Raw genomic sequence first — 13,878 nt, 5'->3', positions numbered from 1 at the left:
AGTGATTGAAGAATGGGGAAAAGGGTAGATTTATTTACAGCCTAATTAACAAAGTATATAAAAAATATAAATTTCATAGGTAAATCAAGGAAAGAAGAGGTTATGACAACAATGTTAGGACATTTCTATTTAAATAGCACACTTAAAATAATAGGGAGACATCCAAATGTTAACAATGTCATGTTAAAGATACCTCGTGCATTTTTTGAATATAGAAAGTACGAAATAGAAAAGAGGGGAACAAAATGAAAGAAGAAATAAGGAAAAATGGAATTCAAGAATTAAGGTTTTAATAAAATGGTCTTCTTTGATTTTATTAGAGAGACGGGACTGATAACTAGAATTAGAGCTGTCAAATGATTAATCACGATTAATCGCATCCAAAATAAAAGTTTTTGTTTACATAATATCAGTGTGTGTACTGTGTATATTTGTTATTTATATATAAATATACACACGTGCATGTATATATTTAAGAAACATGTTATTTTTATATATTAAATATATTTATATATAATATATATTATATGAATATAAATATATACATGTAAATATATATTGTATATTTGGAGAGTCCCTGAACCACTAGACAATCCCAAAGGTGAATACATTGGGATACAGGAGGTTAATGCTATTTTAAATAATACATTTTATTCAACATTACAAATATTTACGGATGGATCTAAGGAACCTGTTAGTCAAAAGGTTGGAATAGGTGTATATATTCCAAAATATAAAGTATGAATTAGTTTGAAATTGCCAGATGATTTATCAGTATACACTGCAGAATTAACAGCTATAATAATAGGACTACAGTGGGTTGAAGAAGTCAGACCAAATAAAGTGGTAATATGTTCTGATTCTTCCTCAGCTTTAATCATTATAGCACATGCGAGATCAGACAGAGAGGATTTATTAATGGAAGTGTATCTATCCTTATACAGATTGAAAGAGGCTGGAATGCACATGTTGGGGTATCTGGTAATGAAGTTGCTGATAAACTAGCAAAAAAAGCACTTGATAAGATGGAGGTGGATGTTAAAGTGCCTACAGGGAAAAGGGAGGCAGAGTCTATTTTAAAGAAAAAGTTAATGAATAAATGGCACGGGATAGTAGCAGCACAGGGAGATGGTGTTATAATATCATTCAGACAGTAGGGAGGATAAATTGTCAGGGAAGAAATAGGAAAGAAGAGGTGTGGCTCTCTAGATTAAGACTGGGACATACAGGGTCGAAATCAACACTAGCACTTATGGGCTTAAATGAAAATGGGTTATGCGATGTATCTGAAAATGTATATCATGTACTTTTTGGGTGTGATAAATATAGTGCATATCATGACACATTATTTAGTCAATTTGGGGAGGAAAGAATGACACATGAAGATATTTTAGGAAAGGTTTAATGGATAGACAGGTATAGAGAGCACTAATTATATATATATATATGACTCAGGTTTAGGATCTAGATTATGATATATATGGATGGGAGTATTCTAACTAATCTGGGGCATGACGAGTTAATTGTGAGCATGAACATGTGATCTGAGTGTGCCATAGATTGGGGAGAATATGAACAGTCACCAAATCTTTTATTTATTTATAAAAATAAATACATGTCAGACTCATCACCTAAGTTTACTTGACATTCCGTACAGTAGGTGGCGATAATGCTCCTAAGGAGTTAATCGCCATTAAGCAACAACAACAAGAAGAAGACTGGTGTGCTCGTGAGCGCGCAGCAGCAACCGCGGGGTCGCGCAGAGGGTGAGAGGCGCGCGCAGGTAAGCTCGAGCTGAACTCAGACAGCAGCACCTGGACTGTCCTCGACTACAGGCCGTACAATATTAATGGTCTAGAAATGATCACTTTCCATTCAAATGCTCTCACTGTCTCGTAGCAGTCTATGCACTCGAAACCGTAAGCCTGATGTGGGTTGTTTGTTTATTTGTCACTGCCGCGTCTTGTATTTCGTATTTTATTAAGATTGAGCATGATTAGCGGTAATTTGGGCTTCTACACATGATGACCTTCCTCATCCTCATCCTCGCTGAGCATGGCGGAGTCAGATGGTGTGGAGTTCAGTGCGAGTCGAGCTCAAAGCAGGTAGGAATGCATGTAGCATCAGATTTTGCATGCAGTGCGTTTGATGCATGCATCATAGAGTTGTCAAAATGCAACAGGGTTACGAGATAAAAATAAGAAAGAAAACAAAAAATATTTGTTTAATTCTGCAGTCTTGCTGTCTACTGTATTTCTTTCTATCTATCATGGCCGGCTGTGTAACAATGCCCTTTTATCTGTACCATATTAGAGATTTTTTGCATTTATTGAAAATGGTAACTGTTGGATATGTAGTTGTGCATACTACTTTGCCCTATAATAACACTCATTTAAAATGAATCTTTGAAAAACTAATAATTTATTAACACTGTTTAATGTAGTAGGCTATCTATTATTCATGCTGTACAGCATGATATTGTGAGGTCAAAAATTCATATTAAGTTTATTGATTTCTGTTACAGGGCCGGATTTAACCGTGCAAACCCTCTTTTGGTGTTAAAAACTATACTGCCCGGATTCACTAAAGACACACGGTGAAAAATTAAGCCATGGACAGTGGAAAGCCAGTTATTTTTGCAGCTGTACTTTCCATTTCAGACACAGAACCTATGGGAGGAAAGTATTTAAATAAATTAGATTTACTAAGGTTTACGTTAGTCAGTTTACTAGCATTTGCAGCATTATTTTACCCTACAAAAAGCATTTCTTAATCCATTTTGTCCTTGACATGGCAGAGATAGTTGCACATTTTCACTTCTCTTAGTAGATTTTCTTCATCTTTATGGAAGTGAGAACTTTCCACTCCCATCACAGCTTTATGGGCTCGTAGTCTCATGCTAATTTGCCCTGTTTACTACTTTGTTTTTAATTTTTGACAAAATTATATAGAACTTTAATTATAGCGTTATTGGTCATTATATAGGACCTATATAAGCTGTAGCATAGTCTACAGTGATGGTGTATGCTCACACAGTCGAAACAGAATATGTATGAGGTAAATTAAATAAATGAAATGTTAAAACAAGCAATCCCTCATGGAGCAATGCAACAAACTGCAATGATTGTTCCACGGGTCGAGGATAAATCTAGCACAGAGCAGGAACATACAACAGTCAGTTAGTATAAGCGTCAGCTAAATGTACACAGAAACATACTGACTGCACCTTTCAAAATGTTTATAATAACAACCTTTTTACACTTACATACTTTCTGGTGTCTGGTAGAATTCAGGGCCCCAAAAGCATACTTAACATGAGGGCTTGATGCTTGCTTTTTTCCCAAGGAGGACATGTTCTCCTAGATTGAAAAAATAAGAAGTGCATAAACAAAACTTTAGAGGTGCAATGAGAATTGATGAAATAATATGACATTACACTGTTTGTGAAATGTGTATGCTTTACTATTGCCAGCTGCTCATTCAGAAGGATAAGGGCGATAAAATAAGCACTCTTACGACCATCTACAGTCTATTACAATATAAACACCATAAAGTAAACATTGCTTAGGATCTACTGATGTTTATTTATGACAGTCTGTTTGCATAAATGCTCTGAAACTGTGAGCCCACTGAATGCGCAACAGCACTGCGTTTGGACATTGCTCACTCACATTTATTTATTGAAATTATTGCCTTTTAAAGTTTAATAATCACATTAGGCTGTACTCTGTTTTTTCATCCTGAATTTAAGACCTCTTTAAGAATTAATTTAAGGTTTTTATGACCCCAGATTTAATAGAACTGATGCTCTCGTAAGGACACATCAAAATTTGAAAACATTGTTTAAATGATTTTTAAATAAAAACTGTGTCCCAAATAAGAAACATGAATACATGCAGTAATTTGTGACATGCTAGCAATTTGATTATACTGTATATTTATTTACAAATATACAGTTTTTCTGGGGCCACATTGATCCAAAACAGAAAAAATTGTACTACGATTAGTCACATTTCTGAAAAGTACATGCCTACTTGTTTTTACAAGGTTGAAAATTCTTCATCTACATTAAAGCAGATAATTAATTTGGCTATAAAAGTACCAGAATTTATGTGTGTGTGTGTGTGTATATATATATATATAATGTGTGTATATATATATATATATATATATATATATGTATGTATGTGTGTGTATATAAAAAAGTATATGTGTGTGTGTATATGTGTATAGATAGATAGATAGATTTGGAACACATAGGAACTAGGGCTGCACGATTATGACAAAAATCATAATTGTCGATTATTCCCTTGAAATTGTAATTGCGATTATTAATAACAATTATCACAATTTACATTGATGTTTATACCATTGTTTGATGCAACTGCATGCCATATTTTTATATGACAATAAACATGCTGAAACACTCTAACTGAAAAACGTTTAGTGCTTTTCTATAGTATTAAGGCTCAAATGTCAACTATACATCGGATTGGTTTCTTCTTTAAATTATAAAAAAAGTAAAAATATGAATGGTATTATAATGTTATACTAAAACTAAAACAATGGGGAAAAAAACCCTTAAGATAACATGTAGAAAGAAAAAAACATCTTAAGTGTGCAAAATAACATAAGTGGACTTTGAACGATTAATTGCCATTTTGTACGATTGCGTAATTGTGGCATCCATAATTGTAATCGCGATTAGAAATTCGATTAATTGTGCAGCCCTAATAGGAACCCAAACACTGAAGTATGCAGAGTTTGTCTCAACAGAACATGAAGGTTAGGATCAATGACAAATAAACTTTTTTTGTTTTTTTTTGTTTTTTTTTTGTTTAACTTGTGTTTAACATATATGCACTGTCATCACAAGAACCATTTGACGTTGGTAATTGTTTGGGTCACTTGTTGCTTGATATTTGTGAGGATAAGGTGTTCTGTATCCAAATAGGCTCTTTATCCATTCTGTTTAATAATTTAAAGGTAGGTGCCATTACAGGGATCGAGTTGATGCACCAGTATAGAAACGTAGATCTATTGGTGAAGCGTCAGGATACAGCAGATTCATCAAGCTTCTTGTGAAGTTCCGTTGACTCTGTAGCCAGAGACAATGATCAGGGAGTGGTGAGAGATACAGTTCCTCGTAAACTGATTCTCTCTTTCTTCCAGCATGGCTAACAACAAGAATAGTACGCTCCGTTGTACTTTCTCGGCCCCCAGCCACAGCAACACTCTCCTGAGGGGACTGTCTGCGCTGCGCGATCAAGGTCAGTTGTTGGATGTGGTTCTGGCCATTGACAACGAGCGGTTTGAGGTTCACAAAGCGGTTTTGGCCTCCTGCAGTGACTACTTCAGGTGAGACATTGCACTGTTTGTTAGCACCAGCCAACTGAGCTGCAAACGGCGAGATTATTAAAAATAAGTTACAAGGTTAATGACTAGTCCTAAGTCCTAATGACTAGTTGACTTGACTAATGTGTGTATAGATAGTTCATCCAAAAATGAAAATTTTGACATCTACTTACCCTCCAAACCTGTATGAATATTTCTGTTGAACATAAAAGAGGATATTATAAAGAATTTGGTTTTTAGAGAGGTTAGTTTAGTTTTATTTGAACATGTAAATAAAAAAAATATATATACAGACATGCATACATATATAAAATTAAAATTAAAATAGCAGCTGAATTAAATCATATACTTCTCAGCACAATCTTCCAAAATTATTATAGAAATTCCCATGTTCAAAAAGGAGTAGGAAGAAGTTCATAACAAACTTATCAGGTCCTACCCCATTTCTCTATTTTTATCCTTTAGTTAAATACAAAACAATTTGATGCTTCTCTTATACATACATCTTTACATACACCGTATATCTACCTACCTTATAATCACATAAACCCATGCATTCACATGGATACAGATGCATACATGCATACACACACATTCCCTTTTTTTTTCCTTTTCTTCTTCATTTCCATCTATCTATAGCAAATCAAGTAATAACACCTCCATACTAGACTTAACATGTAAACCAATGAACCTGTATACACTACTATCACCTCGAGTCCTTTTCATATTCATTTAATATATTCAATTTAAATAATCTTTTAAAATTACTCATAGTTGTACATGATTTTATCTCTTCACTGCAGCTGTTCCATACAATAACTCCTTTGGTTGTGATGGAGTGATATTTAGAATTTGTTCTTATAAATTTCTTTTTAAAATACAAATGTTCCTCTTAAGTGATGTTTGCTCTCTCTCATTTGAAACAACCCTTGAATACTATTCGATAGCTGTTGATTATTTATTTTATACATAATTTGTGCAGTTTTGAAGTCAACAATATCTCTAAATTTTAGTGCTTTTAATTTAATAAACAGTGGAGTAGCGGAGTAGTTGGTGCTCTATAGGTGGTTTTATTTACAATTCTTAAGGGTTCTTCACAATATCTTGTTTAAAAAAAAAAAAAAAAAAAAAGTAATTTACAAAGTCTCAAAATGAAAATTAATTCCTCTACAATTAAAATGAATGAATGCTAACATTGTCTTCTCAACATTCATGTACAACACAAACATATTAGGTACTTTAAGCAAGAGCTGCTGATGCATTTTATTAAATAATATGAAATAATTTTCTAAGACTTAATAATAATACTGAATTAAAAAAATACAAGCCAATAAAATAACCACACTTTAATTGAAAGTCAAACAATAAAATTGGACAGAAAATGTATTAATATTGGTATAAAATATCAATATAATATTATTATTGCGCACTGAATACTGCTGAAAGTTGTGGCATGCCATATATTTTCAGCCCCTTTTGAAAAGAAAATGCCATTTTCGGCCAATAATTTCCGTGCATCCCTACCTTCTAGTTTTTTCTTAAATGGTCTTTTTTTGAAACTTTGATAAAAGTTAATAGTTTACTTCCGTTCATCGGCAGCTCTTGCTTAAAGTCCCTATTTCTTAATATCTCAGAAAATGTATCACTTATTAAAAAACAATAAGCACTTAAACAGCCAGAGATTGTAAACACAAATGGACGAACGCATCTTCTGTGAACTCTGACTCCTCTGTGATCTTATTAGTCAAGCTTGTAATGTTGTTTTGGTTCAAGACTCTTTAATAAAGATTTTTTTTAAAATCCCTGTATAGAAAATGAATGGGAAAAATTTCCAGAACCAAGGGTGCTAAAAAGTCAGGGGCCACTGTTTCACTTAAGCTTAAAAGTATGGAGATCCCCTCTTTTTGCCACACATTTGAACAAAGGTGTGAAATCTTTTCTTCTTGATCCATTCAGAGCCATGTTTACTGGAGGAATGAAGGAGTCAAACCAGAACACCATCGAGCTAAAAGGTCTTTCAGCCAGAGGACTGAAGCACATTATTGATTTTGCCTACAGTTCTGAGGTCACTCTGGACTTGGACTGCATTCAGGATGTTCTTGGTGCAGCCGTCTTCCTGCAGATGGTGCCTGTGGTGGAGCTTTGTGAGGAGTTCCTGAAATCGGCCATGAGCGTTGAGACTTGTCTAAACATTGGCCAGATGGCCACTACTTTTAGCCTCTCTTCCCTTAAGCAGTCAGTCGATGCGTTCACGTTTCGTCACTTCCTGCAGATAGCTCAGGAGGACGACTTCCTTCACATTCCAAAGGAACGACTGGTTTTCTTCCTTCAGAGCAACAAGTTGAAGAACTGTAGCGAGATCGACTTGTTCCACGCGGCAATCCGCTGGCTGCAGCAGGACGCGTCCAGACGAGCGGCGGCCAGCGAAGTGCTCTGTCACGTGCGCTTCCCGCTAATGCGTTCGTCTGAACTTGTGGACAGCGTCCAAACTATTGACATCATGGTGGAGGATGTGCAATGTCGACACTTTCTCCTAGAGGCCTTCAATTATCAGATCCTTCCATTCCGACAGCACGAAATGCAATCGCCGCGAACTTCCATTCGCTCGGACGTAACTTCGCTGATTACGTTCGGTGGAACGCCCTACACCGACAACGATCGGACCGTCAGTGGCAAAGTCTACTATTTGCCCGACGTCACGGTGCGACAGTTCAAAGAGTTGACTGAAATGGAGATGGGATGCAGCCATGCGTGTGTGTCGGTTCTTGACAATTTTGTGTACGTCGTGGGTGGGCAGCATTTGCAGTATCGCAGTGGAGAGGGTGCAGTCGACGTCTGCTTCCGCTACGATCCCCATCTGAACCAGTGGCTTCGAATCCAATCCATGCAGGAGAGCCGCATTCAGTTCCAACTCAACGTATTGCATGGACAGCTTTACGCTACCGGAGGACGCAACAGGTCTGGCAGCTTGTCCTCTGTAGAGTGCTATTGTCCGAGGAAAAACGAGTGGACTTATGTGGATTCCCTCAAGAGGCGGATATGGGGTCACGCTGGAGTGACGTGCGGCGAGAAACTCTACGTCTCAGGAGGTTACGGGGTATCTGTGGAGGATAAGAAGACTCTCCATTGCTATGATCCGACCCCGGATCAGTGGGACTTCAAGTGTCCCATGAATGAGCCAAGAGTTTTGCATGCTATGATCAGTGTGAACAACCGTATTTATGCTCTCGGTGGCAGAATGGACCATGTTGACCGCTGCTTTGATGTGCTAGCTGTAGAGTATTATGTTCCAGAGACCGATCAATGGACAACAGTCAGTCCAATGCGAGCTGGTCAATCAGAGGCTGGCTGCTGTCTGCTGGATAAAAAGATCTATATTGTCGGAGGATACAACTGGCACCTGAATAACGTCACTAGTATTGTGCAAGTTTATAATACAGAGACAGATGAGTGGGAAAGAGATCTTCATTTTCCAGAATCTTTTGCGGGAATAGCTTGTACACCTATTGTACTTCCTCAAACAACCACCCAGCGCTAAGCACTTATTGCATTTGCTGTTCATTTAGGCTAAAGTTTCCAGTCCACCCAGACTGAAGTGAAAGTAATGGTATAATTGGCTTTGTCTTACTGAAAAGCCATAAGGTTATGTCTTTATTGTTGAAGCATGCATGATTGAAGGTTTGTTCACACACATGAAAGCACACTTTTTGAGAATGTAAAGCATCTTTCTATACACTTCTCAAGCAGTATTGTCGTCTATGGCCCTTCTTGTAGATTGCCACGTTTCATACTAATGAGGGTTTGTACAAGTCCCTATGGGATTTGCACTGATGGCAGACTTGAATGGACCCACAACATTGGAGCAATGTCATCACGTCTTCATCTTTTTGAATATCTTACACGTATTCACAACACACCATAAACTTCCAGAAGTATAATGCAAGTTTATAACGCAGAGACGGATGAGTGGGAAAGAGATCTTCATTTTTAAGAATCTTTTGAGGGAATAGTTTGTTACACTTATTGTACCTCCCCAAACAACCACCCAGCACTAAGCACATTGTCTTTATATTTGATTTTTGAGAATGTGAAGCATCTTTCTGCACACTTCTCATGCAGTAATGTTGTATTTGGCCCGTCTTGTAGATTGCCCCGTTTCATACTAATGAGGGTTTCGTACAAGTGCCTGTGGGATTTGCATTGATGACAGACTTGAATGGGCCAGCAACACTGGGGCAATGTCATCATGACTTCATGAAGGATTTATGGCCTGTTCTCATGGTGTGACTAAATAAACGAAACTTTATTCCAATTTGTGTCATTTTCTGAAATTTTGGATAGCTCAATGAACTGGTTGACATCTAAACAATTAAAAACAATGAGTTGGCAGAACTTTATACTTGCAGTATGATACTTTGAATTTGGTCCGCCATCTACAATTTGGACAAAATTGTCCGCTTTGCCAGCACTTAATGAAGACGCTCTATGTTTAAAATATTGAACTTTAGCACGCTCTTCTCAAGATGTAAAGCTGGCTCTGGTTCTTCTTGTAGATTACCAGTGTGTGAATCTCTTGTGTACAGATCAGATCTCTGTATAACAGCTTTGGATGCAGATGGTCCCAAGCACAGCATAAGCCCATATTCCTCTAAATTAGACATGATCTTGAGAGTTAATGCAAAACAGTAGACCTGATCTATATGTTGCACTTTTCAGGCAAATTCACGTTTGTTTTGTGATCATTTGTAGAAACACCACTAGCAAGATGTAGTGGCAGGTGTGTTGATATATTTTGTGATGCTTTATTAACCTATTTTGTGACAAGTTCCTGATATCAGTTCTCTTTCATCATAATCCTCATTTTTTAAAAGGTTTTGTATTAAATACTGGCAAATTATTTCAGAGATCTTTGCTACCATGAAGAAGCAGAGCAGCAGTGGAGGTAAAATTCTCATGACTCAGTTTTGTCATTGTTTTAATTTCTAACAATTTAGGGGACATTTAAAATATTAATACCTCATTGTAATATTTTTTACTCTATTCAGTTATTTTTTACTGGATAAAAATGTACCTACCTACCTACAGTTTTTTTTTTTTCCTTTTTTTCTCTCACAAACTAAATGAGCACATTTCATTACGCACTTTAATATTCAACGTGGTAAATCAGTGATTTGAATACTGAACAATTAAGGTGCATTGTTTTCTCTGAACATGTAATTTACACTGTATATACAGTATTACACAGTAGGGACTGGATCAATCACATGGAACTATGGCACAAACTTTTTGTAATGATATTGTGTTGGCATGTTTTCAGAGTATGAATATGTATAAAAAACAAACTACATGCTAGAAAAAACCTAGTGTTTTTTTATGCATTTAATAGTATGATTTGTTCGATTATTATTACATTTATTTGTTAATGTTTTTTAAGGTGTTAAAAACATTTGTTCTTTCCAACAACACAATTACATTTTGTGTATGTATATAGATAGGTAATTTACCATGATTACAGCAGTAAATGACGGTCACCCTTAGCTCAGGACTCATTTACATGCTGATTTAAAATGGCAACATAAATATGGACAATATCTGGTAAGACTTTTGAGTAATCTAGCTGGGTCTTATGAACAAATGGCCTTTAATCTTGTACTTGCGTCACAGATCAGCCTTAATCAACCTGATAAAAGCACCTGCATAATGGCAGGGTGCTGTTTGGTTCTATGTAAACAACAATTTCCTTAATTCTGGAATTTCAACAAGCTTTTACAATTTATTTTTTTCATTGTTGTCAATTTTCAATTTCAAGAAAATTGTTTGTGTAAGTGCATTTATGAACATCTGAAATTTATAGCATGTGGTTACATCCCAAAAATGTATTTTTTTTTTTTGTCCTGTTCTAATTTTGATGTACAAAGTTACGTGTTAAACTTTCAAGTGTGTGGTATAATTAATAAATAACACTGAATGTATTTGTATTGGTAGCATTTTTTGCATTTATCCTTTTACACATTTGTCTTCCATGTGTGAAATTACATTTGTGTTCTTGTTTTATCCATCATGTTGTGTCTGTTACAGTGTGGTCTAAATAAAAATACCCAAAAATGTCATTCTCATTTATTTCATTGATGTACGAAAATTGTTTTTCCTTGCAGCAACATTGTCTTACTAACTATGATGGACTGTTGTTTTTGCTGTGTGCAAACCAGAACTTCATAGATTCAAACTGTATTTTTTACTGTAAGAAATGGAGAGATTAAAAAAAAAAAACATTTTGAGAGACCTATCATTTACAATAGCCATGTATCTCTTGTATATTAATTTATAAACTCTCATATCCCATTGGCAGATAATTGTTATTTTTTTAATCATAAAATAACTTCAGTTTTGCAGAAAACAGGACTTCATAATTCTAAAATAAATGTAGTTTGAAACATTTGCAATTGAAAACAAGACAAAAATACTGATGAAGAGCATCGCTTTTTTTGCAGTGTTAATCGTCGGGCAAAAGCGACAACCTTCCCGCTCTTTCTTGTGAAACCAATATGGAAGTGACTAAAACTGAATTCATCAACTGGCCTCTAGAGGCTGGCTCCAAAAGGGTGTCAGTCCCATAGACTCCCCATGTTAAATTGTCCAGTTTTACAGAAGAAAAAAAAAGTTCACAGCCTGGTACAAAAAGTGGTTTTGGTCTATATACAGTAGCTAATTTTGCCCTTCATGACAACTGTGAGGGGGGTGAATTTTTTTACAACTCATCCGTTTAAATTATATTAAGCCTTAAAGTTCTGCATAATTAAGGGCATGGCCATTTGAGTGACAGGTGGATTGCTGCTGCTGTCACCACCGTTGAGCTCCCGCCTCTTCACCCATTTTCGATTATCCGGGAGAACTTTGCGCTTCAAAAAACGCTCTTCAGAAACCTACGAGTGACGTCACGGACACTACGTCCATGTTTTAATGCAGTCTATGGTTGGGCCCTTAGAATCGTCCTAATTTTACGACCCCTTACGGCACACCTGGTTACACATGCATAACTCATGCAGTGCAATACAACATGACATGATTTGCAGACGCACATTTCATATTATGTCATAGCTTTTTATTTTAAAAATGGATCGGTTCTTTGTGCCGAGTAGGCCAGACCCCGATTAAAGATAGGATCTTCAAATAAATGGTTACATTTTTTTTTTTTTTTTTATCTACTAAAATCTTTACCCCTTTCTCAGATCTAGCCGATATCAGATGCCTGTATTTGTGACATCACACTGGCAGGCCCCTCCCACAATAGTTTGAGTGACAGTAGCGTTTCAGCTAGACTTGTGCCGGTATTCGGTAATGCGATATATCGCGGTAATGAATATGCACGATATTGTTATCGTGGGCACTTCCAAATACCGAGAATAATTATATATTACAAATTATTCAGAATTTGAAATACATTTTAAGAATACTTTTCCCATCAACTGGTCAAAATGCACAACACCGTTGTATGCTGCTTTAAAAACGCATGTGAACCCTGACGTAAACAAGCACGCAAGGGAAGCACATGGAGGAACACGTGAGAGATGCCCTGAATGAAAGCACATTCACTCTCTGCCAGCAGATGGCGCTAAACTGCAGAAAATGCAGCCCTTACCCTGGAAACCCCATAAATAAAAGCAGCTGCTACTTTCTAAACATTTAAATAATATAAAATAATATTTATATATTTCCATATATTTTTTTTTCCATTTTAATCTGGACTACAACATGTCCTAGATATTGTTTGAAAGTGTTTTGATTCTTTATTGTTCATTAACACTTTACATTAGGGCTTCATTAGTTAACAAAATGCCAATGAAAAATTCTTCTGAACATTCATTAATCTTAGGTATTCCAATTTTTAATAACACATTGTTAAAATCGAAAGTTGCAATTTTGTTATTTAATGAGCTAACATGAGCTAAGACTTGTATTTTTTTTTAACAAAGATTAGTAACTTCTGTAGCAAATGTAGCTATTGCTCATTGTGAATGTTAATGCATTAACTAAGGCTAACTAATGAGGTCTTATTGTAAAGTGATACCTATGGGTCTTTAAAGTTCTTTTGCACTTTAATCGGTGTAAAATTTGTAACTTTAAATATATTTTTTGTATTGTTTTATTGTATTTAACTGTTCAGTTATTTTTGTTATAAGAAAAAAGTTATTTAACCTGTTATACTGTATTATGACCACTTTTTTAAAACTTAATTTCAATACCGTGATAATACCGCATACCGTGACAAAACATTATCAATTAATCGCAACAGGAAAATTTGATTCCGGCATATCCCTAGTTTCAGCACAGACTGGACTGGCGTCTTACCTCAGACCCGCCCTGAGTGACTGTCATCAGTCCACCATTGTTTCACCGCCGGATCAGATGTAGACAAGAATGACTCCTAAGTGATTGAGGTGTTCTGTTGTTGGATGTAATAATGAACACAGCAGTCTACATTTAAGCAAATCATTTGAGACGCAGCATACACAGTAGAACACA

At 35.8% G+C, this 13,878-nt stretch overlaps 1 protein-coding gene across 4 annotated transcripts; it reads left to right on the top strand.

Annotated features, from left to right (window-relative positions):
- The first annotated feature begins 1,682 nt into the window (after positions 1 to 1,682).
- LOC109070871 (kelch-like protein 26) lies at positions 1,683 to 11,465 on the top strand. 4 transcript variants are annotated; one of them, XM_019087377.2, is made up of 5 exons: positions 1,683 to 1,783; positions 1,986 to 2,105; positions 2,525 to 2,596; positions 5,173 to 5,358; positions 7,312 to 11,465. In XM_019087377.2, the coding sequence occupies exons 2-5, from the start codon at positions 2,056 to 2,058 to the stop codon at positions 8,891 to 8,893; spliced, it is 1,890 nt and encodes a 629-aa protein (XP_018942922.1). In that variant the 5' UTR covers positions 1,683 to 1,783; positions 1,986 to 2,055; the 3' UTR covers positions 8,894 to 11,465. The 4 variants fall into 4 exon arrangements, with proteins under 4 accessions (XP_018942922.1, XP_042590504.1, XP_042590505.1 ...); XM_042734570.1 differs by lacking the exon at positions 2,525 to 2,596; XM_019087376.2 differs by lacking the exon at positions 1,683 to 1,783 and having other exon boundaries at positions 1,790 to 2,105.
- The last annotated feature ends 2,413 nt before the right edge of the window (positions 11,466 to 13,878 follow it).

Source organism: Cyprinus carpio, chromosome B11 (genome assembly GCF_018340385.1).
Source record: "Cyprinus carpio isolate SPL01 chromosome B11, ASM1834038v1, whole genome shotgun sequence".
NCBI classification, from domain to species: Eukaryota; Metazoa; Chordata; class Actinopteri; order Cypriniformes; family Cyprinidae; genus Cyprinus; species Cyprinus carpio.
The sequence above is the reverse complement of the archived record's forward strand: the minus strand, read 5'-3'. Positions and strand labels throughout refer to the sequence as shown.

Coding starts and splice junctions, on each gene's coding strand:
- LOC109070871 (XM_019087377.2), top strand. CDS start 2,056: ATGGCGGAGTCAGATGGTGTGGAGTTCAGTGCGAGTCGAGCTCAAAGC. Junction 2,106..2,524: donor GCGAGTCGAGCTCAAAGCAG/GTAGGAATGCAT, acceptor TTTCTGTTACAG/GGCCGGATTTAACCGTGCAA. Junction 2,597..5,172: donor GGATTCACTAAAGACACACG/GTGAAAAATTAA, acceptor TCTTTCTTCCAG/CATGGCTAACAACAAGAATA.